General features: G+C 40.0%; 1 protein-coding gene across 2 annotated transcripts in view; it reads right to left on the bottom strand.

Annotated features, from left to right (window-relative positions):
- Positions 1-4857: 4857 nt before the first annotated feature.
- The window catches only part of LOC138027009 (polycystin-1-like protein 2), a 57166-nt gene continuing 34574 nt past the window's right edge, over positions 4858-27449 (bottom strand). For both annotated transcript variants that reach the window (XM_068874491.1, XM_068874492.1), the window contains 6 exons: positions 25382-25611; positions 15689-16223; positions 11837-12073; positions 9860-11125; positions 9022-9193; positions 4858-8077 (listed from right to left, as the gene is read on the bottom strand). In XM_068874491.1, the coding sequence (XP_068730592.1) occupies positions 6012-8077; positions 9022-9193; positions 9860-11125; positions 11837-12073; positions 15689-16223; positions 25382-25611 (4506 nt within the window). In that variant the 3' untranslated portion in view covers positions 4858-6011. The remainder of the gene's footprint in view (positions 8078-9021; positions 9194-9859; positions 11126-11836; positions 12074-15688; positions 16224-25381; positions 25612-27449) is intronic.

Raw genomic sequence — 27449 nt, 5'->3', positions numbered from 1 at the left:
CCGGTACTTGAAGGAATGGCGATGAAATCCCCAAGCAGTGCCGTTGCTAAGGAGGTCTTGTAAGCGCTCTGCATGGGCCTGATTGCCACTTCTATGTTTCTTTCCACGATTTATGTTGTTGTCGTTTACATAACCGATTACATATATATTCATTTACAATCTTTCATCTCCCCGAGAGGGTAGGAGATGGAAGACCCTAGGATCGCAAATTCCCAGTAACGAAGACTTTAATCCTTTTATATATCTAACTGGATTTGTCAAAAGGTGGCTGCGGAAATTGTGAAAACAAGCCAATTCTGCTGCTGTCGCAAAGTCAAAAAAAGCTACCCTCCCCACCCCTGTGCTTTGGTCAGACAACTGCCAATCACCACCCCACGCCACACTGTGGCTTCACTCTAATTGTTGATCAAAAGCAAACTATCATTCAGGCTTACACTAGTCCAGGAAAAATTGCCAAGGCATCCTACACTGTGAAGTCTCACTTAACAAGACCACAACCTCTAACTGCAGTTAAAGTCTCAAAGCAGGAACCCCCCCAGCCCTGTGCTTTTGACACACAACTCAGAGTTAGAACTGTCCTTGGGCTGTTTGGCAAGAAGGGGCGTTACTAAGCACAGGATCGGAACGGAACGGAACGGAATATACCGGAATGAGGCAGAATGACACCGGAATGACACCGGAATGAAACGGAATGAACAAGAATGGTACCGGAATATACCGAAACGAGCCGGAATGACACCGGAATGAGGCGGAATGACACAAATAAAGCGGAATAAACCAGAATATGCCGGAACAAGGCGGAATGACTCTGGAATAAAACAGAATGACACGGGAATAATAAACAAGAATGGTACTGGAATATGCCGGAACGAGGCGGAATGACAACAGAATAAGGCAGAATAAACCAGAAGGACGCCAGAATCAAGCTGATTAGCGTGGATCGGAATGACAAGGAACAAAAAGTAATTTTTATCAGTCTAGACTGTGGAGGAATAATTGTTGCAAAAGAGAGAGAATGAATGAACCTGGAAATTCCAAAAGTTCGTGTGTTAGTTAGCGCCGACCGATGTTCGGTTGTTTCAGTAAGCTTTTGTTGTGTCACGTGATTCCCTAAGGGAATGGCATGTGTTTTTGCCTTTTGTAACCTTTGGAACACTTCGATTACGAAAAAAATTTGACAGGTATATCTGCCGCTGAATGAATAACCATTTGTTGTGGAAGTAACATTTTTTTTCGTGAACAAATGCAGTAGCAAGAGAAACAGAATGTTATTCTAATTGTTTTTGTCTATGGATCTCGGAAGCGGCTTTCACTGTGCGAGTCAGAAAACCAGTGAACATTTTTACTTCATTCTGACTGGTCAGTTGTCTATTGACCAATCACAATCAAGTTCAGCGAAAACCACAAACTAATTACCGTTGCTGCTTGCCTGCTTCCCACGACCCACACGTGATGGAGATATACGGAAATAGATTCGCGCAAACAGGCGGAAGACTCTTTTTCTCTTCCCGATTGTTGGCAATAATGCCATCGAACCTGAACGCACTTTTTTCCTTGTTTTAAGAAAGAAGTCAGAAGCACAGAAAAAAGATCGATCGTTGATAATATATTTACATGAAGAATTGTGAGAACATATTGTGACTCGTTCCAAGACCTGTTACTTCCCCTTTAAATTTATTTTTTTTTTCAGTCAGTCTCTCTCTCCTGCAACAATTATTCTTCCACTGTCTAGACTGATAAAAATTACTTTTTGTTCCTTGTTATTCCGGTCCACGCTAATCAGCTTGATTCCTCGTCCTTCTGGTTTATTCTGCCTTATTCTGTTGTCATTCCACCTCGTTCCGGTATATTCCGGTACCATTCTTGTTTATTCCGTCTCATTCCGGTGTCTTTCTGTTTTATTCCAGAGTCATTCAGCCTTGTTCCGGCATATTCCGGTTTATTCCGCTTTATTTGAGTCATTCCGGCTCGTTTCGGTATATTCCGGTACAATTATTGTTCATACCGTTTCATTCCGGTGTCATTCCGCCTCATTCCGGTATATTCCGTTCCGTTCCGTTCCTGTGTTTAGTAACGCCTGGGTGTTGACTCACAATGGCCAAATGAACACACTTAGAGTGTCTGTAAACTGTCTCGTAGTAAAAAGAAATAAATCCGAAACCGTGCAAAGAAAGAAGCCAAGAAAATGAAATGTTACAAAACACTAATAGAAAAATATCTGCTCCAAGTCTCAAGTCTGTTTGGTGCATTGTTACTAAGTTATTTGCCGAAACATGTCACTTAATTTTAAAGAGCTTTATATGGAGATGCCATATGTGAAGATGGTGTTCCTGGAATGGCCTCGAATCAACAAAACATCTGGACCTCAGTTTGCGATGAAAGCCCTCTCGTTTTGCTCGTGAACTGAACTAAATGATCATAAACATGTCTTCTACAGCTTTTACTGCTTAATTTGCCAAAAATCATAAGGCAAAACCGTTTTTGAACCAGACAGCTTGATCTCAGTTGCTGTCTTGGTTTCACGCAAGGCGAAATTTGAAAATTCCAAAGGCTGTATTCTCAAAACGAAAAACGGACTTACTTCTAGGTAATTTTTTACTTGATTTATATGGATTTTAAAATCAGAAAACCTTGCAGCTTTGATTTTACAATTTGATGGCATCAAACACTCTACAATACAATACAATACAATACAATACATACAATGTTCTTTATTTTGAGAGGGTAACACATGATTAACCCAGTAAAGAGTTTTCTAACACATGGCCCTCTGTAATACAAAGGTCAGACCACAACACCGGGAACACTGTCCCCTACTCTTTCGAATAGTGTGTGGGACCTTCAACGTCCCACAGAGTTAATGAACAAGGGTTGTGAGACGGGACCTCCGGCTTATCGTCCTTATCCGAGAAGACTGGAGAGCCTAACCATTTGCAGATGTAATTACAAAGGCAGCACTTTCTCCTCGGTTATTTAAAGACCCTGAGTGTTGGTCTGGCCGGAGTTGAACTGTTCAACTCACGAACTCCCACGTGACAGCCCGGTGCTCAACCAACTGAGCCACCGGTGCGCGGTTTATAAGCTTAAATGCTTGGCACAATAGTCGATTGAACACACTGGTTCAACTCACAAAATGTTTTGGAACGACTGAACAAACTAGTTCGCAAGAAAAACAGATCCATTGAAGTATTCTTTGGATGCAATATTAAATGCTTACAGTGAAAAATGTACACACGAGACCGGAGCAAGATCCGAAAATAACTTAGACAATTCTCCTTACCTTTGAAGCTTCCCGTTCTCAAGAAAAAATCGTCTGTCCACTTTATCATATACTTTCATATGTGAGCTTCAAACTTCGCGGGTGGAAAGGATTTGCTAATGTTGTGAGCAAAGAGTGGCGCGCTCAGAGAAGAAGAGAGAAGAGTGAGATTTCAAATACTGTAGTCGTACGGTAGTTTGGAAATTGGAAAGCGGGGCTAAATTTAGCATCTGTGGGGCACAATTGTGACTACGAACAAGGTAAATAATTTATAGCAACCTACCGCGTGATCAGAGTTGCTTCAATGTCTTAGTGGGAACGTACTCGCTACCGGGGCGCGTGGCCCGAGTTCGAGGAGCAATCGTTCCGATTGTATCATACGGGATTCTTATCAAGCGGGTAAACTACATACCCATACAAATATTGCGACAGTTTCAGAGTAATTGTTACTTATCAATACAACCCGTATGCTCATAAGTTTTGTTTTGGGCTTTGACATTTAGTGAAAACCTTACTTTGTCGTTAGCAGTCAAATAGAAGCGGAATGGAGTGGGACTAGGGCAGATTTTAACTCTTGATGCAAGCATAAGCCCAAGCAACGAACGCAGGCGACTTAATTTTTTTAGCGCGCTTTTGAGTTTGCGCATGTTGCTTGTGTCTATGTTTGAGTTGTTAGTGAAAGCCGGCCTCTAATTGTGACCTCTATGAATATTCCTTGGCAGGTGGCTTCCACCCCTAATAATTCTGACGCATATTTGTATTCTTTGTTAAAATGGTGCATGCAGTGTTTTCATCAGCCGTATCTGACTATCTTCCTTCGTCTCCTGAATTGTCCGTGGATTGATTCTAAACTGTTACACCTCCTCGGAATTAAAAAAAAAAAGGAAGAAAGAGATAGAATTGCGGCGAATAACCTGTCTCAATAGTCGCTCATATGAAACAGCATTTACAGCCATACCAACGACTTGTGTCCATGGAGGAAGGAAAAATAAGATAAAAGGCTGATAGACAACTTCGCTACTAGTCATGCTGACCTTATAATAGAGATGAACAGGACAACCTGAGACCAACAAGCACCTCTACAGGCGGCGATAGTCAGACATCCAGTTTCCTGTGCAGGAATATAAAAGGCCTTATCTAGGTATAAATTAATTAAGCCTGCACGCCTGATAACAACTCAGCACCAAAATTGTTGAGTAGCTTAATTACGTGGGATGCATATCATGCATACTACGGTAGTAGTCCAATTGAGTTTTTTTTTTTTTTTTTTTCATCGTAGTCGCAAATGTGTATACCCCAGGGATAGTATTATAATCTGAATGAAAGAAATGTACGTTTTAAGTGCGGGTTGTCCACGAAACACAGCTCTCTACCGTTTCAGCTATGAAACCAGTCAGTTGAGAGCAGGCAAATTTGTTGGGCTCATGTGTTCCCGTGACTGGACTGCTGAATGAAAGACAGTGTGAGGATCACTTCTACCTCCATTACACCGGCATCGCAGAGGTCATGGGTTCGAACGCCGTTAAAGCCGCCTAAATTTTTCAGCAGTCTATAAGAGGCAATTTCTTAAATTATCCACATAAATGCGAGGATCTACCATGAACTTTTTATTTCGTGTCTTTTTGACCATGCCACGTGACTGATTTGTAGACTCACAGGAGGAAGTAGACACTTCTTAACAAGCTATTTAACCGTCTGCAACTTAATAAAATTCACTTTATCACAGACGGCTGTGAGTTCTCCCCCAATATATTTTAAGAAATTAAATTCATCCTTTATCTTTATCCTACTCTAAGGAAACGTCCAACAACTGCATACAGGTCATCGTAACATAAACGCTTTCTTCTTTTTTTCCAACTCGACAAGTGATATCATTTATATAATGTTGTAAGATAATAGTTTGATACTGACTATTTTTTTACGTTCGTTCGAGTCGTTTCAGCTGGTGCTTTTCAACTGATGAAGGCTGAAGCACCAGCCAAAACGTCTTGAACGAAGCATCAAAAATAGTCAGTAATAGTCAGTGTCAAACCATTACCCTACAATGATAGCTCCTGACTACCACTACGTACACTACTGATATAGTGTTATTTGGTTAATATTTTGGTATCCGGAGTTTCTAGTTCGTAACTGTCCCTAATTTATCAAGACACGGACGATGAAGTGATTCCTCGATACACTTCAGTCACATCTTATTCCAGAAGATTGGGTTATATCTTTATAACTTGTTTATGATACTTGGCAAAATAAAGTTATTAATTTTCTATCCTTTATTTACAGCAGTCTTTATCGGGATTTGTTCATTATAGTTTTCCTTCACGTTGTAAGCTTTATATTTCTAGCGCTAATGACATTTGAGCAGTCATATCAGTTATCTCAAAGGTATTACACAAAGTTGGCATTTGCTACATGGCTAGACTCGCCTGTTTTCTTATAGTTCATATCCTCCAGATCCGCAGTTGATATCAATGAGCATTTCTTATTCATTCACTATCATACTATCATGACAGCCATGACAGCCATGTCTAACATTGTTCTTGAATATATAAACGGAAAGTTTATATGATTCCATAGTCAAAATAGAACGTTACAGTAAATTGTGGCAGCCACACACAGTGTTCTTTTCGTATTTCGAGTTCGCATCTCTTTTACTAAATTGGTAGTAGTTCGGCTTGACGTTTCCCGCTGTAACAAATCTTTGAGCACAGGGCGATGCCAGTCCCAAGGTGCCTGCCCATTCCGGACGAGGTTTTTACACCAAACTCTCCGGAAGATCATCTCCTAAGGTACTGTTTATTGTACTTGTAGACATCAAATCAGGCGTGCACTCCTCTTCCAGTCGAATTCTTGCAAACGTTCCTATCTGTTCCCCTCCTTCTAGATCGGTTTCATTGAAATGATCCCGTAAAGAGTCACTAAGAAGAGGCTCCACCTTTGAACATTTTCGCGTTCGAAATCGATCATCGGGGTCCCCTCTTCTTTCCCAAATGGTCGGTAAAAATCTATCGTTATTATCCTGATTGGCACTTATAGCAAAGTTTATCACGTTGAGATGATCGGTTGAGAGATCGCTTAGCAATGGTTGAGCTTTGATTAATTTCGTTGGCCTATGGAAACGACCGCTTGGATCCTCTCGTCTTTCCCATATGTCTCTAAAAGAAGAATAACGATTGTATCCATAACTGCCGGGATCTAGAACTGTTTCCTCACAAGAACATTTCATATCCCTGTTGATATCATTGATACCTTGGTCGCAAGAAGGAGGCGGATGCTCATCTAGAACTGAAAATGAAGAACGCAGTTCTGCGCTTATATTGGATAAACTGCGCCTTACGTCTTCCAAGCTTGCAGTCACCGCCTCATCGTCGCTGTCAGTTAAGTCTTCCATGGAAGCGATCGTAGCAATCGGTGGTATTTCATCACATGTCTCAGAAACTTCGTCAGCTATGTCATGAGAAAATATGTCTGTTTCACTAGTGGGGACCTTCACATACGATTTATTGTCGTTCATTTTGGGGTTTCTTTTTAACTTTGCCATACTCAGCATTTTCTTGAAAAAACTGACCAAGTCCTGAGCAAGATAACCGGCTCTTTTTGTTATGTAGGTCTTCATGAATTCCCCAAGTTCTGCGTCCGCAAAGGTATCGCCTTGGACGTCTTTAACCTCTTCATAAGAGTCATTCAGTATTGCAAGGAACATGTTTAACATGATCATGGACATGCTAAGCATATAACAGAACACATACAGAGGTCCGACAATTCTGCTGGTGTCTTTAAGTTCGTGGAAATGAGTTTCGCCTCCCAGAATCATCTGACATACGGCACGCATAGCTTGGAAGAACGAAGAATACGCTGGTACATTTGCACCAAATACGAGAACCCCGAGCTGAGTGTAAGCTAGAATAATTCCCACAAAGACCAAGAAAAATGATAAGAGGTGATCAATGGATTTCTGTATGGTAGCAGTCATTTGACAGATGTGTCGATTAAACCGAATCAATCTGAGAAATTTCATTGTTACGATAAAAATGACAAAAGCCAAAAGGTAAATTTCAAGGTCGGACCACAGAACAATATAATCCGTACTGGATGTTTCAAATGGATTAGATTGAACCCGCTTCACAAATAGGCTCGTGTACATTTCCTTAAAGAAGAACATTACAATTGCTGCAATAGCTCCAAATATCTGGAAAAGTTCCATCCAGTTCCAAAACTGTGTAAAATAGGCACATTTTTGCCGATTAACCTTCCCAATCTCAGCAAAAAGGAAAAACAAGATAATCAGCATAAGAAGTAGCTGACAGAGTTGATAAAATGATTTAAAGTTAGAATCAGGCGATGCGTACAAAGTTAAGGTGGTTACTTTTGCCACCGTATTGTAACCACCTGTCGGTAAGCGTTCAAATAGGTACTTCACGACGCTAAACAAGGCAGTTGCAGGCTGATGAATTGCAAATTCAACAAATACTGCCGCTGTGAAATCATTTATCCACTTGTTTTCCTCAAGGTTGTCTAACACCCTAAGGGCGGACCGCGTGTTGTAGCCAAGATCGGCAACGAAACCACCACCGCCATATTCACTTTGTAAACCCTGCATGGAAAGCGTGCTCAGATTTTCCGCGGTTTGATAACGCCATGGTTTCGGACACAAGTTTTGCAGCTCAAACAAAGAGAGACGTTCAGTGGAATTATCTTGTGGAATCCACCCTGGCTGGTTGTAAGAAGTTGAGTAGGCAAGCTTGTCGGCATAGGTTGACAAGCAACGATGGAACTGGTGAGCCAGATCTGGATGTCGGACTTCCATCGCACATTTCTCGTCTGAAGAAAAAAAAACATCAAAGGTACTGTGTGAAATTAAATAACTTGGTACAGTTCCGAAAGTTTCATTGCAAATAGATTCCATAAACAGTTTTGAATGCTAACACGACAAACTAGCTCTCGCTGCCTGTCAAAATTGTGTGGATGCATATTATGGACAAAACTGAGAGGTAACGTTACGTGTAAATGAAGTTTCAGATATTTCTCAAATTACCGTTGTTGAGATACAAAAAAGGAAGACCGCGGTCACTGAATACCTTCGTTCCAAGCCAAACAACCAAGTCTTCTAATAAACTAATAATGCTTTGTTGAATTATATAAGCACTTGGAATATTTTTTTTTAAGCACACGAGAGAAGTGCTAGAGAAGCACGAACCGTAAGCAAGTGCTTCTCGTACTTCTCGAGTGTTCTTAAAATTCCCAAGTGCTTAATATGACTCAAAAATGCTCGAGGAACAAGCCTTTTTATTTCTGTTATAAAATAGTAACGAAGAAATTCAGGCAGAACCACTTGTTTGTAAACAAGTTTAATCAATCAACATCGATTTTCTCCGAACATCAATAAAGCGTTATTTTTATCGGTTCAAATCCTAAATGAAAATAAAATGCTACCTCATTCACCTTGGACTGTTTTTGTTTAAAGGTTCTTAACTAAGAGAGACCAAATGTTTGAGAAAGTTGAAACACATCACTCCTTTGTACGTGGAGGCAAATTCATGTTAATTTTCACATTCACCTATTACGGGATATAATACGAACTTGCAAGAGACCATCTTCCAGATGGTTTGATAGCTTAGAAGGTAAAGAAAGTGCAGTGCAATCGCACGGTCATGAGTTCGAGTCCCGTTTGAACCTGTTTTTTTCTTTTCCAATCTTCTCTGCATCTGCTCGAGATGCTTCACAAATCGCGATGAGCACTTTCGCTTAGAATATATTCCTTTTACCTGGTCTGATGCGAGACTGTCGCAAACGAGGCATTCCCACCATGAAGGCCTCTCTGTTGCTAAGAAAACCTTCCTTGTATTCAAAAGAATCGCCATTGTACCAGCGGACGCGGTACAGACCTGGAACTAAGACTTTTCTGGTCCATTTCCAGAACATGGGTGGACTATTAACCTTTTTAGGAAAAAGAATTCGAAGAATCAACAGCCATAGGACCATGTGATTATAAATAGCAGAAGTCCGTAAAAGAGTGTTGATCTCTCTCATTTGGCCTAGGCCCATCAGTTTACGGTATCATCTAAATTTAAGATACAGGTCCCGCCAAATTATGGCCAATCAGATTGGCCCTGATGACCACAACGCTTCTGATTGGTCTGTAACCAAGTGGCGGCACGAGGGATTGCGCGTGCTAAATGCAAAATCGTGCGCTGAATGCAATGCCGCTACGATTTCTTCCCGCAAAAACCTAGCAGTAGCCTTTCTACGAATAGACATTTTACCGTAAGGTGATGGGCCTCTCTCCATCGCATGTCGAGACCTCTGAGTCATAAACGTTTGTAAATAGAAGTGTATCTACAAGACGAATGCTCTTTTTACTAAATGTAAAATCACTGAAAAGAGGATGTTGTTCGAGCGCGCTTCAGAACTACCTGAACCTTGCCTACTCAACAGGCTTGACACTAATGAAATTCTGTGATATCTACCAACGAGCCAATTCAAGCTATCACTTGAAATTTTAAAAAGCTAGATTATTTAAATCTTTTTTGAAGAAAATTCCAAGTCTCTTGAAGTGTCTGCGATAAATAGATCAAACACTCAATTAAGGGAAGAATAAATTACCTTTTCAAATCCAGAGAAGATATTTTCTAGCTCTGAAGTCAGGGCAAACCTGGTAGGCTTCCTGTTTCCATAGCACACTACCATGAGAAAGGCAATGAACATGAAGAAGAATACCATCTCGATTATGGTCCTGAACATTTCTAGCACCTTACTCTGAAATTCACGCGCTCTTTTGAGTGCCTCTCCTTCTGGTGGTGCCACCTGGCTGTTCGTTCCACCATTTCTGGATATCGATGATCCGATCACGGAGTCCTGCTCCGGTGGCTTCTTGATCAGAAGTGACAGTAGCGAAGCAATCAAGATAACTTTGATAGGCTGCGTTATTATGACATCTTGGAAAAACGACACCATGATTGAAGTGAGCCACTGGTTTGATGTCTCCGCTCCCCACATCATACTGTAGAAGACTGTGAAAAGGGCAGATGCCAATGAAGCCAGAATACATATCACCCATCCTACGTACACGAAAAAATGCGGAAGACATCCAGGCACCTTCTGGTTGGCGAATCGAGCTTCCTCTGGAAGGGGGTATTTGATGTTTTTAAAGATTGTCACCACCAAGACATTCACTGGAATTGCAATAATGCTGCTTTGGATTCCAATTTTAATTTGTGTCCAGCTTAACTTGATCGGCCCGATCTGAAATGTGTCTGTTGGCGCTTTGTCGAATTGATAAAACATGGCGTTCGTTATCAAAGTGGCAAACAAAATTGACAGGCAGCAGGTTAAGCGTTGACAACGAGTAAACGTGTTATGAGGAGGCCTGGTGAATACAGAAAGCCACAAATGCCCATCACCCAGACTACTCGCTGTCCTGGAATAAAACAAGTTTTTAAATCCTGAAAGTTCTCTTTTTTCGGCACATTTTATTTCCACTTCGATCTGTCCGCCTCCCTTCTCCACAGCAAGCCAGCGGTTTCCAAGAAAATGCCATTTTTCTCCAGTTTGCACATCAATAATCTGCACCTGTGAAAAGAACCAAGCAGGACTTTTCCCACTGTTATCGTGCCAAATCTTGATTTTAACCAAGTCGCCAAGCGATTCAGGCAGAGATAATGTAAAGTTATTGATGCTCCCCCGAGCAAAGAATATTTTATTCAGTTCTGGATCTGAGAGGGGAAGCGTCGGGGTCACGCCATGCTCGCCGTAGATCATCAAGCCAACGTTGGCAGTTGTTCCATAACCTCGCCACATTCCAGTCTGCACTGATATTTCGTACGCGTAGCCTTCTTGCATGTTGTCAGAAAGGTATACATTAGCAACGACCTAAAGATAAAATTCATTTCATAAAACAAAATAGCTCGTTAATTTCATATATTTGTCACACACAATCACCCGTAATGCCTTTAAAAAATGCACCGCTCACAAGCATTATCAATTTGCTCGCGCCATGGATGGGGGAGCGAATAAGCTAAAAATATTATATAAATCGACTTACCGGTATGATGTAATATATCAAACACGAGAAGGAGTGTTTCATCGGATATCCAAACACCGAGAAGCGAGTTGAAAAACGACGCCGAAGGCCGAGTTTTTTAACAGATTTCGAGGTGGTTGGATATCTGATGAAACACTCTTTCGAGTGTTTGATATTGCTTTTCAAAGGAATCAGTATTTTAAGAGATATTTGGGATCAAAGTTGGCGAAATTTTACGCTAATTAAGACCACATATTCAAACTTCCTTCACGGTAATGATTTCTTTTGTTTTTGGCTTATGAATTATTAATGAGTTTGAGAAAATCGTATCAATGGGTGGTTTTGAGTTAATAACAACTATTATTCCGTGCGCAGAATAACCAGTTAAATGTTTACGCAAGTTGCTAAAGAAATTTCAAACGCTTTTGGAAAGTACAGTCGTTATTTTTTCGTTGTTTTCTTTGAAAGTTATTGCAAACTTGTACCCATCTTCCCTATTACTGTAAACTTTCCATCTTTCGACTCATTCAAATGAACTTGGCCATTGAGAATAGACCTACCTTCATTTCGTCTTTTTTGTCTGCCTTTCTGGCAAATACCAATGCAATGGCGTAGAGTCCAAATATGGAGCAAACAGTCGCCAGCACTACAAAATTCCCAGACTCGGCCAAGTTGCCAAACTCAGCCCACACCTTGTCGAAATCAATCGGGTTTGGTGCTACAAAAAAATCTCCACCAAATGCGGACAGATGGGTGCAGAGACAATGAAGACTACCCGGATCAGTTTTAGGTCCAACCTGTGACCAAACAAACAGTGGATATAATTGTCAGCGCCTTAACCTTTAGCCTAAAGGGAGAGTTTCATGTCTCTGCGCATGGGCAAACTGTTAGGTCAGCCCAATTAATTCCGTTGTTATTAAACCAATAGAAAGCACTGACGCAGGAAAAGGAAACAATGCCATAGAAGTTACTCATTGGAATTACTATTGCAATCATTTCCTGTGTTATGAACCTACTGCATGTGACTTTGCGAGTTGGTAACTCGTGCGTTATGACAACTCGTGCGTAGAATAAAATGTTCGACCCGTACAATAAATTCAAGGGCAAGATTTCAGATTTCAGATTTATTTGCCAAAAATAAAATACTATATATCCTATATATATATGATAGTTAAAGGAATAAATTAACATTAATTACACTACAACTATGATCTCCCTCCCTAACTTACGACTGTACCCATTAAATACACGAGAGGCAAAATAATATTAAAATATAAATTAACATAAAAAAGCAAGCAGAACAAGACACACTAAACACAAAGAAACATAAAAAAGCAAAATAAATATAGAAATAATGTCTATACATTGCAGAATCAACTAAGAAGAAGTACTTTCAATCTAGATTTAAAAAGAGAAATAGAGGCAGCACTTTGAATACTGTGATGTAGGGAATTGAAGAATCTTCGTTCTGGCAGGAAATAAGTAGAAAGTATTGGATTTTCTAGTATTATATGAATGAACTTGATTATTAATTGAAAACATTTCGTTAAATACACCAGGAAGAAAGCCTATTTTGCAATAGTACACGAATTTTCCGATTTGAAACAAATGAATATTAGCAAACTTCAATATTTGAAATTCTTTAAATACAAGATCAGTGTGAGCATTCAACGCGGCTTTTTAGAAATAAAGCGAATAACTTTTGTCTGAAGTATAACAATGCGATTCAAGTTTTTAGGATAAGTTGATGCCCAAACTGAAGCACAAGATATAAGATAAGGATAAACTAAGCTATAATAAAGGGTACGTAATGAAGAAACAGAAAGACAAAAGCTTGATTTATAAATTATTTCGATTTTTTTGGAAATTTTCCTTGCAAAGTTAGTAATATTTTGTTTCAACGTGAGATTCTCATTAAGGATAACATCCAAAAACGCTGTTTCCTTTACTTTTTCGATGGCACAGTTACTTATTTCTAGTTAAAGATCAAGATTTTTCCCTTTCTGCGTTGGCCTGAAAACCATAAGTTTAGACTTTTTGAATAATTTATTGACAACTTATTGGCATGGTATCAATCTGTTAGTTTCAATAGCTGCTCATTCAGGTTCCTTTTAAGAAAATCAACATTATTGTGGGAAAAGAATATGTTTATATCGTCGGCAAAAAGAATAAAATCCAGAACCTTTGGGACATCACATAAATCATTGACGTAAATCAGAAAAGGCAAAGGCCCTAGTATCGAGCCTTGAGTAATTTGCAAACCAGTTGTGAGCTACCCCATTGATACCATAATGAAATAACTTATCCAATAAAATGGTGTGTTCAACTGTATCAAATGCTTTGGAATGATCAATAAAACACCAACAGTAACATTATGGTTATCAATAGCATCTGACATCTTGTCATTCAAAAGAGGCATATTAAGTTGAATGATGTTTGCGAAAGACAAACTGATTATCAGGGAGTATTTTATGCTTATTGAAATAGTCCAATAAATGATTATAGATTACTCTTTCTAGGATTTTAGAAAATGCGGGAAGGACAGAAACAGCCCTATAATTAGAAAAAAATGACTGATCGCCAGATTTAAATAAATGTGTTATACGAGCAATCTTCAATTGATCCGGAACAATTCCAGAGGTCAAAGACAGATTAATAATATGGGTTATGGCACGGCAGATGAGATGGACACAATCTCTTTAACTAAGTCCATAGAGATATGGTCATATCCCACAGCAGTTCCAGAGACAAAACTAAGACAAATCTCAATGATTTCATGTTCAGATGCTGTGTCGAAATATATTGAATTTGCAAAATTTCCTGATAAAAGGAATAATGAGATTTTGAGGATGGTGGTATATTCGTAGCCAGATTTGGGCCAATGTTAGTAAAGAACTGACAAAAATGTTCAGCTATTTGGCTTGGGTCATATAGATCTTGGTTGTTAAACTCAAAGTTGGACGGGATCTTTTTTGCACTTTGTCTCTTGTTTAAAACTTCATTTATTAATTGCCATGTGCGTTTAGCATTAGATTTCACCAGTACTATTTTTTTGTGATAGTACTTTATTTTAGCAATTCTGATTGAAAGATCAAGTTTACTTTTATAGCACTTATAAACTATCTCATTTTGAAGATTGGGATTATGAAGAAAATTTTTGTATGGTAATTTTTTTTCTAACCGGTTTTGACAGACCTTTTGTGAACCAAGGCTTCCTAAGAGCATGTTTTTAGCTTATATCTTTTTCACAGGAAAGCAAGATAGGCAAGATAAGAATCTGGATAAACTGGAAGTTCAGCCCAATTAAAAAGTCCAAGTTCTGATTTGAAGTAGGCAATGTTAATTGGGTTCTTATCTGGAAATAGGATATATTTGTTATTTTCATTAATCTGGTTATACTCTGAAATAATTGAGAAATGAGGAAGATGATCTGAGATGTAGATGAGAAAAGTACCACTGGTAGAGTGATTAAGTAGATCGTTTGTGAAAATGTTATCAATAAGCGAAGCCAAGAGAAAATGAGGGGACAGAGAGGGAGGCTCAGGGCGTTGGCCGGGATATGTTATGTCCACGAAAGTTATTTTTAGACGAGCGGAAGTCTTTGTTCTAGCGGAAGTCTGTCTTCCGAGACGTCCGCATGCAGTCTTGCCTCGCTCTCAGGTTCTTAGTGAAAAGAGAAAATGACGGCGCACGTGGAAGGCTGATGAATATTTATTTTCTCTCAAACATCGGACCGAAGTTGGCCTGCATGCGGACGTCTCGGAAGACTTCCGCTCGTCTAAAAATAACTTTCGTGGACATGACATATCCCAAGGGCTGGACCGGGAGCCTCCCTCTCTGTCCCCTCATTTTCTCTTGGCGAAGCTTTGTGAGTCTTTTCCGATATGTCGTCCATCTTGAATTCTGTTGTTCTGAGATGTGTATATTATCGGATGTAACCATGTTGTGGCTATTGGTAGGGCTTTGCTTTGATACTTTTAAAACTTCACATTATATTTTTGGAAAGAAAGACAGTTTTACCTGCAGTATGTACGCATTAGCTCCTCGGGGATTTCATAAAACATCGTTCTGAACAATCAAATCCGAGATGGCCGCCGTACCGGAAATGACGTCCATCAAGAGAGAATGAGGGGAGAGAACACATCCCCATGCCTCATTCTGTGAAAGTTTATTTTGGTGTCGAACTTAAATGACACAATGAAAACTAACCAATCAGGTGTCTTTTCTAACATAGCCGCGCATCATGACCACGGGCTAAATTTAGCTTTAAAAAAATTATCACTGGAAGAGGCCAATTTATGGTAAATGCGTTCTCTCCGCTCACCCTCTCGTACGTCCATAAAGCTAAATCTTAAACCATCAACAAACCTACCATGAACAAAGTAGAGTGTCATAGAACAGAATATACATACCTTACAGCCATCGTCTGTCCAAACTTGCTTCGTATCGGACCAATACAAACAGTTTGTCACAGTCGCAGATATCGTGTAGTTCACGTCAGTACTCGCTTCATACTGAGGAATAATGATCTTAGGTGTTGGAGGAGGTGTAGTTGGGGGATCTTTGACACCAACGCAAGCCCGCTTTTGCCTGCCGCCATGAACTTCGCAGCCCCTCTTTACGCGCCGTGCCTCTGGCTGTGCAGTTTGCCCTGGGGAACTTGAGTTATCGTCTTCAGGTCCAGGATACCTTATGCCTATATAATGCAACCCAACATGACCAGTAACAGCGCTGCTTACAACAATCACGTAAGCTTCCGAACTACAGTTTAAGCCACTTTCTGTTTCGTTGCAATAATTGATGTTAGGCGTAATTGCACTGAAGACATATTGTTCTACCGTGGGGCGAGTTTTGTAATTCACGTACACCTCCAACGACTTTCCCTGTTCGGGTTTCACTTCAAAGAACACCAATGCGCTGTGTGATGGTATCATCGCTTGATGATATCTAGTAAAGAAAAGAAACTGTTTAGATACATAAAATTCAAAAAAACTCAAACAATACTTTGTTAACAACCACCTTCAAGGATATTATAACAGACTAGTTTTTTACTTTGGCGTTTTGGAAGTAATACTCAAAAAACGACCAGCAGTGTTTTATCGGCTCTCAAAACAAACGTTTAACCGAGGGTTTTAGACTGGATAAAACACTTCCTGCTAGTGTTTTTAACAGCTTCAAAAACGCGGTTTCTCAAGGATCAACACTTATTTTATCTTTTGTTGCAAAATAGAAAATAGGAGTACTCTGTGGACTTGAGAAAATACATGGGAATATGGTGAGGCAAATTAGAAACTGGTATAGTAGCCTCACTAGGAAAAAAATAGATTTTCATATGGTTGATATCTTTCTTTGTGCACTGCAACCCCTTGGGAAACTGTATTGCAAGGTTATTAACGCCTGCTTACACGTTGGAGTTTCTATTGTATATGCAAGGATTTTTTAAGGTTGGTTGTTCGGGCCACTTCTCATTCACGCTAGCGACCAAGCACTTCATTCCTTTTTTGTAGCAGTTTATTATGGAGAACAGCGACAGTTGCTCGGCCGAGAAGGATTATCTAGGCGATCGGCTAGTTGCTGGTACCAACCAATCTGAGTTTAATCTTGACCCAGCGATCGCGGAATCCTCCGGAAGGTCAAACTAAACGCAGTCACGCACGGCAGAGTCGTCGCTTGTGCAAGATCTGTTCGATATGTTCAAAAGCTACATTGAGGTCAAACTTGAAGAAAAAACCAAACAGATCGAGGATAAATCAGAGACAGACAAGCAAGTCGGCGACTCCGATTCAAGGGAAACCAAAAGCAGTTTGAGCAGAACACAGTTTGCGCCACTTTTCATTCTCGCTAGCGACCCAGCACTTCGGTCTTTCTTGTAGCGATTTACTGTATAGAACAGTGACAGTTCCTCCTTGTATGCGTGCCACTCGCCCTCCCACCCTCCCACCCTCTCACCCGAGTTATTTGGCCCTAATTTTCTGATACTGCTTTTTCTCCGTTTCAGGCCGTGGAGAGTCTAACCTCGATCAGTGCAGGTGCTTCCGATGCCACAGGCTCGGCCACTGGGCAAGGGATTGCCGTTATGCATGGTTCTGCCAAGATGAAAGCGGATCACGTAATGCCAGCATGGCCAACCTGCCAGGGTTCACCTACTAATGCCACACCAGATCAAATCCTAGACAGTGAATCCTCTTCTGAGGGCTACAAGGACATAGTTCAGGTACTAAACGATAATGACCTGTGCGAATTTGACGATAGTAACAAGCTTGAGGTTCAGGTTAAAGGAAATTTGCGTAACAATGTGCACTTCTGGAGAGGCATCGGTGCATCTCTATCTATTTTGAGCGTCATAGAAGAGAGATATAAGTTACCTTTCTTTGCTTTTCCGGAACCTGCCACTTTTAAGAACAATAGATCAGCGCTGGAGCACGCTGAATTTGTTGAGAGTGTGTTAGAAGTGCTACGTCAGCCTGGCCGCGTTATTCGGTGTGCCGTGCTCCCTAATGTCGTTAACCCCCTTTCTGTATCTGTGCAGGCCAACGGCAAAAAGAGGCTAATTAAAAGAGGCTAATTTTGGACTTAAGATACGTGAACAGGCATTTGCAGAAGAAACGTATAAATTACAAGGATTGGAAAGTGGCCATTTCATATTTTGGAGTGGGGGCTTATATGTTCACGTTCGATCTTAAGAGCGGTTATCATCGTATAGAGGTTGCAACCGATCACCATGTTACCTTGGTTTTTCGTGGGTTGACCCCGTTTCTAAGAGAGCGCAATTTTACCTATTTACGGTCTTGCCCTTTGGGCTTTAATCCGTGCCACATATTTTTCACTAAAGTTCTGAAACTACTTGTGAAGCACTGGAGGTTAAACCGAGCACGCATTGCTGTTTTCTTGGATGAATGCGCTGCCCTCAGCAAGACGGTGAAAGATGACTTGCTTAGTGCAGGTTTTGCGCCTAACGGTGAAAGATCTGTTTGGGAGCCTTGCCAAAGTATTCATTGGTTACGTATGATATGGCATAGTGACAGTGGTGCTATTGAAATCAGAAAGAGAAGAGTTGCGAAAATAGTTTCAACAGTTTGCTCCATCATAGATTGCGAGTTTGTTATTTCTGCTAGATGCCTAGCCTCTTTTACTTGGCAGATAATTTCTACTGGTCCTGTGGTGGGGAATGTAAGTCGTATTATGACGCGACATTGTTCTATGCCTTCCGCATGTGCACCTTATTGGAATGCCTTTGATTTTGTTAAGTCTAGGTTTTGTTTTTTGGACAGAAAGCTTCACGTGTTTGGCTTTTCTGACGCCAGTGCAACTGGTTGTGGTGCAGTTATCTCTCTTGATTCGCAAAACTTTTGTCATATGCATTGGGATTCCAGCGAATCCTCCAAAAGTTCGACTTGGAGGGAACTCGCTGCCATAGATTTTGCCATTGAGTCGTTTAGTTCTGTGTTAGAAAACCCTAATTTAAAATGGTACTCGGATAGTCAAGCAGCGGCAAAAATTGTTGATGTTGGCAGTATGAATCCCGATCTTCATAAATTAGCGATTAATATATTCGGAGCCTGCCTAAGGAGCAAGATTACGCTGGAGATTCAATGGATACCCAGGACTAAGAACGAGAGGGCGGACTTTAATAGTCGCCTTATCGACGTTGACGACTGGCAGCTAACTGAGAGCTTCTTCGCCATTTTAGAAGGAGTCTGGGGACCCCATTCGGTTGATTGTATGGCGACATTTTACAACGCCAAAGTAGAAAAGTTCTACTCGAGATTCTGAATTCTGTAAGTGCCGTTGTTAATTTTTTCGTTCAGAGCTTGGAATAAGAGAACTTGGTTCCGCGAGTAATGCTTATCGCTAGAGTCCTTCAATAAGGTCTTTGGTAACATTGGTGATCCCGTTTGGCCATCGTCTAGTTTTTAGCCTTTAATCACCTGTACCTATGCTGCTGCTGTGCAAGGTTACGTTCTGGAAGATGGTTGTCATGCTCTCATGCACGGCAGGAACACAAATTCTCTTTTGGGATCGAAATGTTTCCGTGGGCAAGTTGCAAGCATCAGGTTCTATTTTCGTTAAAGTGAGGAATGGAAATTAGATATTTCGAAGGTGAAGTAGCTACACAAGATGGGAAGACCGGTTTATGTATATGTAAGAGAAAAAAATAAAACAGAAAAAAGAACAATTAACAGAATAAACCATGAATGAAAGCAGGTCGTGAGTTAGCCATGAAAGTTGAGAGAGGAAGTCATTCATGGATACGGTGCCCTAACAATGTTATTGAGACTGGCTCCTTTTGAGGGAAAAAAACTTGAACGTATTGAGTTTAAAAAAGGGTAAGTAATAGAAGAAGAGGATAAACGTAAAGAGAAGCATAGGAGGTGATAAGGAAAGGCAAAGAAAGGATGGAAAATAATGAAACGACCTAGAAAAAAAGAAAAGATTTTTAAAAAAAGAATAAAGACAAAAAGGAACACGGAGGGAGAAAAGAAGAAATAGGGTAGGAGGGGGAGCCCAGAGCTTGACAGATGAATACAGAGGAACAGGAGGTTCCAATGTTGATTGATGCAGTGTCACAAAAAGACAAAAAAACAGAAGAGGTCGAGATTTTTTCTGTTTCTACTAGATTGTCTCCGCTGCCAAGTCTTGGAAGCTGGCTCCCGGTTATGGTCGATAGGTGTGCTTTTGTCAAGATATAAGTAAAATCCAGAGTTGATTCAACCGCCAAACAGTATCTTGTTGAGATAAGGAGAATTCTTGCCTAATGCAAGCCGAACTCTGTTGCTGACAGTTATCTCTTTCCATCTTTTGTAGTGACTCTTTAATTATTCCAGCTCTCACTGGAAAATCTGGACCATTTACAGAGTTCATGAAATGTTTGTAAATTCCAAGTTTACAGACTTTATAAGATTTCAAATGTCACCTACTTTTACATATGGAATACAAAATGTCTGTAGAATCTTTTTTCCAGACATTTTTACAGTTAGATAGATAGATAGATAGATAGATAGATAGATAGATAGATAGATAGATAGATAGATAGATAGATAGATAGATAGATAGATAGATACTTTTATTATAAATACCTTGCAGCCATAGGCTGAATTACGGAATATATACAACTTTGTCTTTAAGAAAGAAGAAAAATTATCTACGTATTATAGACATGGCTAAAAATAAAACTGTTCTTCAAACGCTCGGTTTTGCATTTGGGGAGGGTGAAATCTCTTTTGCGTCTCAGTGCGTATTTACAGCTCTTCCTTTGGGGGAGGAGGCTGTGGAGTCTATGAGTGGAGTCTATCTCGTCGAACAGATCGGTTGAAATCTTTTCTCTCCTCTCATGAAGTTTCGGTAGGCCAGCTGTTTCTAGTGCTGTTTCTAGTGCTAGTGATATGTTCATTTCTTGAATGTCCATGAAATTATTATAAATTTTAACTGCTGCAATAATTAAGAAGAAAAACTTAAAAATTTACAGACTTGGCAAAATCTCTGATTTCAAAATCTATTTGCAAATTTGACATTTACAAAGATTTTCTACGGTTATTTTATCCTACAAAACCTCCGTAAATTAACAGAAGCAGGGCATCGTAAAATCTCTGTAAATTTTGGGTACATTGCAAAAGAACCCTTTCCAAATATTGTCCAGTTTCTATTTTGCTTAGATATATGCGCGAAGCGAAGTTGAACCCAACAAGCGATCTTCCGTTGTTCAGTCCTTTAAGCAAGACCAAGTCGGAATATATGATGCGTTCTTCGAAACTTTCTTATTCGAGATGCCGGGAGGTGTTTTAAGGAAGCTCTCGGCGTCTTGGGATGCGATCGGAAGGTCTATGGCCTGCATGGTCTACGATCGCGTGGGATAACTTCTGTCGTGAAAAACGACGATTCCAAAGTTGTTTCCAAGAGATAATTGAAATTGCACAGCCGATGGAAAACTGATGCAGCTTACGATGTTAAAGAGGCCGACTTTAGCCGTTTAAGTGTGTCGCGTAGCCTAGGTTTGTAGTGCTAAGTTCCGCTTGTTAAAATTGAGTACTTCTTGTATACGATCTCCATTAAAAGTTCTACTTCTTAGGTTCGCTTGCGGTTCTCCCATACCTGTGCTCCAGTTTGCTTTATGGATCTATAACGTAGTGATTTAGAACTTCAGCTTTCGCAGGGAAGGATCTAGGGAAAATTGTGACCGTTTTCCAAAACAGCGCCGGAAAAAGGTTTTCGCCCCCGGGATTCACTTTTGCGAATTTGTATCTTTAGTTCATAGTACATTATCATTAGAGAAATATATTGGAACTCAATCAGGTGACCAAGATAAATTTTCTCAAAAAAATGGGTTTTCATACAAAGCTTCTTGCTCATACGCATGACAATGAAGGTGATGCTTGTTGTAATGTCAATATATACTGTATTCCAATAAGTGTTTGTATTGTTCCGCAAGTATTGTAAGTATAAAACGGTAAGTAAGTGTTAGTATTCTAAATGGCGTAAGCGCCGTATTGTAAGTAGAGTTAGTAATGTATGCGAAATGAATATTGTACTGTAAGTAATGTTTGTAATGCTAAAATAAATTTGTTTAATTGAATAAAAACAAAATTAAAATGTCGCGCGGATCATTTAAGGACCAGATTTTACGGGAACAACTGACACTGTTTTTTTTTTTGGACGCAAATTATATACAAAATAACCGTTGACAACCGAGGAACTGATAGTGGCTTAATTCGCGTCGAGTCTGGAAAAAAACCACACAGGAAGGAAGCGACCCACAATGGCAACACGTTTACGCTTTTTAATTGACAATTTTTTTCGTAAAGTTATATTCTTAGGTGTTTTATCGGGATTTTCATTAGATTTTTGAGCATTGAAAGAAATTGAGTACAAATGTTGTCTTCTTGTTTTCACCACGGCAGATTTAACCCGTTTCCAAGGAACAAGTCTTTTGACTTCACTACGTAGAATTTAAACAGTTTTCAAGGAACAAGTGTCTTTTTGTCTTCACCACGGAAGATTTAAACATTTTTCAAGGAACAGGTGTCTTTTTGTCTTCGCCACGGCAGATATAAACAGTTTTCAAGGAACTAAACCAGCATTACGGAACTGGACTTCGCCAGAAATACAGGATGATAAGTCGTTGAACTGTGGTAAAATTGCTGGATTTGAATAAAGTCCGGTTGCTGCTTTAATCATTCAATCATTTTCTTTCCTTTCTTCTGTTGAAAAATTCATTGCCTAGCTAGTGAATTCCATGGTAAATTTTCCACAAAAAAACCGATATCGCGTGAATCACAAAACAATGAGTGCGATATCGTTTTTCGAGTGAAATTTACTTTGGGATTCACCAGTTTGGCAATGAATTGTTGTTGACCAGCGTGATTTTTAAAAGAAAACAAGCACACCCTCAGCGAGTGAATGGAAAAGGAAAAAAGCCATTTCAGAGTCAACTGTCAATACCCAGCGAATTGGAATCACGCTAAAATTAGCAACCATGATAAAATAAACTTTGTCAGTTTAAGGTCAAAAAAAGAGTTTTACTGATGAACTTTATTCCACTTTATCTCTGAAAACGAGATCATTCACATTTTGATTTATTTCATTAAAACACGCCAGCTTGGCTTGGAACAAGAATCGGCAAATACGGCAATGCAACCAAGGACGAACTTCAAACAAGATCCGCCTTGAACAAACTTCTGAAAACACAAGCTAGTGATTTTTTCCCCTAATTTTACGAGAACTCATTGCCATTGCGTATTTATAAGATAAGGGCAAAATTTTATTGTCACCGTCGAGGCAAAACAAAACCAGTTAAGTAAACTGATTAAAAAAGCACTTGTTCGCTCGCATTTTAGAGCAAAACAAACAAACAAATCAACTTTTTCTTTATGTCCAAAAGAGTACAGATAATTGTTATTTAATTCCAGTTGACAATAAAAATTCGATTTTCATTCCTGAACAAAGGAAAAACCGATAAAACCAGTTTTTTTTTTTAAATACGCATCCACTTTAAATAAGCTATCCGTAAAAATAGTGCCCAAGGAAAGAATTTGTGGAGTAACTTCTTCCACCAAGTATGAGCTATTGCTGGTATTCTCTTTTGTCGTTGTGGTTCTCTTTCGCTCTCCTTTCGTTTCTGTTCTAGTCATTGATCCTCCAGGCATCGTATAACCTTATCAGAGCTTCTAAAAATATGTCAAAAATTGCCATACAGAGAAAAAAGCAGCTCTAAGCAAATGAAAAATAAACACAGCTTTAAGTTTATATCCCTAGGATGCGTGACTTGAATAACTGCGTAGCCGCCAGTTTGAACTACAGCTATCATGACATGTCAAACTGCATTGAAATCAGAAAAAAATGAGGAAAGAAAACATTTTCCAAACCTTTTTCCACTTGAACACGAAAAGAGTTGACTGTGTAAGAACTATAGTTGACTCAGTATGGCCGTGTAGCCGCGTCGAGCCACAGAAAGCGCGCGAAAAATAAAGCCTCGCTTATGTTTAGGTGAGTTAACCTGGGTTGAGCCTGCAATCCAATCAAAAACCAGTACCTGATCAGCGGTCAACTTCAAAAAACAGCTGACCTCAGTGACCTCTAAGCTTGAGCCCGCGGTATGGTCACGTGATACTGGTCAGCGGATACCTTGTTTTAACAGCTGTCAATTGATCAAAATATGGATGTCCTACATCAAAGATGTATGTTGTAAACTAGCATGATACTGGTCACATTGGCATACATGAGGGGATGGATGTACGGACGTACGTACGTACGGACGGTCGATGATGTCATGGCTATAAAACCAAAATTTGTCGCATCGATGAGTTATCATATTTTCTTAACTATGGTGCTCAGCGCAGAGCTGATAAGCCCCTAATAGGGCTTCGTTGTTTGCATTTGCAAATTTAGTAACATTAATAATAACAGTTTTTACAACAAAAAACTTCAAGTTAAATTACATATTTATCTTTCTGGTAATCTTTCGCCATTTTCCGAAGTTTACCTGTAGTTTCACTGTAACTGGTCAATTTGTGTTAACTGTTTGTTATAGAGGTATATCTATGACAAAATATTGTTATTCCAAATCGTGAATGCATCGATCCGAAGCTGAAGGGCGAACACCCGTTTCAGGTATCAAAATACAGAAAGGTACACTGGTAGAAGTCATCACGCAAATAGGCATAACGCGAAAGGCCATAACATAAATGGGTATAACGCGAAAAGGTATAACGCAAATAGACATAACGCAAAAAGACATAATGCGAAAGGGCATACCGCAAAAAGGTATAGTGCGAATAGGCATGACGCAAAAAGGGATGACGCAAATAGGCATAACGCGAAAAGGTGTAACGCAAATAGGCATAATGCGAAAAGGTATCACGCAAATAATCACAACGTGACATAATCAGCGGTCGAAGGACCAGGGTATGCGCCAAAGTCGAACCAAGAGCCTTCGTTGAAACAATGTATCTTTCTTGAGAGATGGTGTTCGACCGGTCGATATCTTCTTCTTCCACTCACAATGTCTTGGCTCAATATTTAAGGAGAATTCTTACTGAATTATTACGCCAGGAAGAAAATGGTTTCGAAAGTGGTTATGTTCCTTTTCGACTTGAACAATTAATCGACGTCCTTTTAAGAGCTGAGACTATTTGCCCAGAGTGCACAGCTAGTCTCTATTCTTCGAAAAACTTCTACCACGAACTCAATGCTACGCGGGTACCTGCTGTTTTCCTTTTTTATATATGTATTTTAGATCTGTGAAGCAGAACCTGCACAATTTGCAGCCATTTTCAAAATGGTGCTATCTGAACCAGAGGCACGAGTTTTTGCGGGCGCTAAAAAAAGCTTGCCTTGCTTCCAAGGAGTGATTACCCACCCTCCCCCACTCCCGACCACATACCCACTCCCCTCGTCCATCTCTTTGCGTTTGCCTTTTTGCGCCATAAGACCTTAACTAATGCTTGAATGCGTGACATATTACAGTCGCGTTACCTGCGTAGTAAAAGTTGCACAAAGTTAAATACCAAAGAAATAAAAGGAAGCTCCGAAATGGCCCCTGTACAAAAAAAGCGTTTAATTTAGTAAAGCATAAGCAAACAACTGATACGTAAAACAAGAGAAATTGCCACCTCATGTTGTTTGATCCGTCGTTTGGCTTCACAAAAAATACAGGCATCGAAGTATTTTCTTTCTCTCCGCTTTCTTCTTTCTGAGGTATAAACAATTCCACTGGTTTTGATAGTCCAGAAACTTCAAGTGAGCTTCCATTTGCAGCTTTAAGAGAAAAGTCTATAACTGAAGACTTAATGCCTTTGGAGCTTGCGTCCCATGTGTAAGGATTGTCTTTAAATGCCACCATCTATAAGCAGATTATTAAACTCGGACGTGAAACCGGTGGAGTTATGACACAAAAAGCTAAAAGTTACAGGGAAATACTAAAAACGATTCTTAAATGGATTTTCACGAAGCGACAAGTTCAATTTGGAAATATTTGACAATATATGTGAAATTAAATCCTTAATTGCACAATTCCATTTATAGCCAGCCAGTTCAATGCCGCGTCAAATGACAATCAAGTTAGCTAACCAATCATGCAGTTCAATAAACACTTTAGTCTTTAAAATTACAGCAAACACCCTTTCGTTCGGTTAAATTCTAATTTCTAATAAATCGTTGCTGTCAACAGAAATGGCGCTTAAAACGCATTTTGTTAATGATTCTCTTGTAACCTCGATTAAATTGATTTGGCTTAGCAACTGTAAGCCAATCAGGAGCAAGTAATCATACCCTCTTGATTACCAAAAGTGCCATCGAAATTCACTAATTTTGCCCCGTATGTGATAGCCTCCCACGCAGACACACTTATGGCTTCGTCACGCGTTCCTCCCCCACAAGTGTCTGCTGAAACGAGCCACACATTCTTTTCCCTTTCTTAGGCCCTGTTTACAAGCAGGTAGGGTAACCCTAGTGCAAGGGTTACCCTAGCAAGACGGTTACCCTGCACTTATACATTTCTTCTTTTTTTAATCGACGTGTTTACAAGGCAGCTAGGGTTACCCTGGCGCTAGGGTAACCCTATCTGAGTGCTAGGGTTATCCTAGTTCTAGGGTAACCCTAGCTGCCTTTTGAACGCCCTGCTAGAGACAACTGGCCTACCCGGGACAACTTTTTAGCGATTTTCATTGTGTTTGCGATGCTGGCGGTTACCAAGCACGCAAAGTTGTCCCGGATGGTAGGGTAACCCTACCAGTGAAATTTTGCTGGAAAACCCGGGCTATCTTTAACCCTCCTGCTAGGGTAACCCTAGTAGTAGGGTTACCCTACGTGCTTGAAAACAGGGCCTTAGATAACTTTCATCCGGAAATCACGTGCGGGTTACATAACGACCAATCGGCGCTGTGTAGATAGCTCCCCTGGGAGCGTCAATGTATCATTGTTTTCTCTGGATAAATCATGAAAGGAACGAAGCTCTTTCAAAATATTCCTCAAGAACATAAATTTAGTTTCCTCATTGGGTTACCCATTTGCACTCTCGCGAGTCAAAATGCGAGTGTTAAGCAAGGATATAGTGTCGTTAGGCCTACCCGGGACAACTTTTTAGCGATTTTCATTGTGTTTGCGATGCTGGCGGTTACCAAGCACGCAAAGTTGTCCCGGATGGTAGGGTAACCCTACCAGTGAAATTTTGCTGGAAAACCCGGGCTATCTTTAACCCTCCTGCTAGGGTAACCCTAGTAGTAGGGTTACCCTACGTGCTTGAAAACAGGGCCTTAGATAACTTTCATCCGGAAATCACGTGCGGGTTACATAACGACCAATCGGCGCTGTGTAGATAGCTCCCCTGGGAGCGTCAATGTATCATTGTTTTCTCTGGATAAATCATGAAAGGAACGAAGCTCTTTCAAAATATTCCTCAAGAACATAAATTTAGTTTCCTCATTGGGTTACCCATTTGCACTCTCGCGAGTCAAAATGCGAGTGTTAAGCAAGGATATAGTGTCGTTTCATCTATAATTGAAAGAGCCGTGGAAATATATAAATACGCATAAAAATATGAAGGTATTGCAAGTGTATTTGAACATAGTTAATAGAGGGGACTGGCTTTGAAGCTCGGCAAACATCAATAGAGCAGGCAAAGATGCCAAGATTTAGATTTGGAAAGTCCATGAACGTGCACAATCTTTTGTTTTGCGCTCA

The sequence above is a fragment of the Montipora capricornis genome, chromosome 12 (genome assembly GCF_036669925.1).
Source record: "Montipora capricornis isolate CH-2021 chromosome 12, ASM3666992v2, whole genome shotgun sequence".
Classification (NCBI taxonomy): domain Eukaryota; kingdom Metazoa; phylum Cnidaria; class Anthozoa; order Scleractinia; family Acroporidae; genus Montipora; species Montipora capricornis.
The sequence above is the reverse complement of the archived record's forward strand: the minus strand, read 5'-3'. Positions and strand labels throughout refer to the sequence as shown.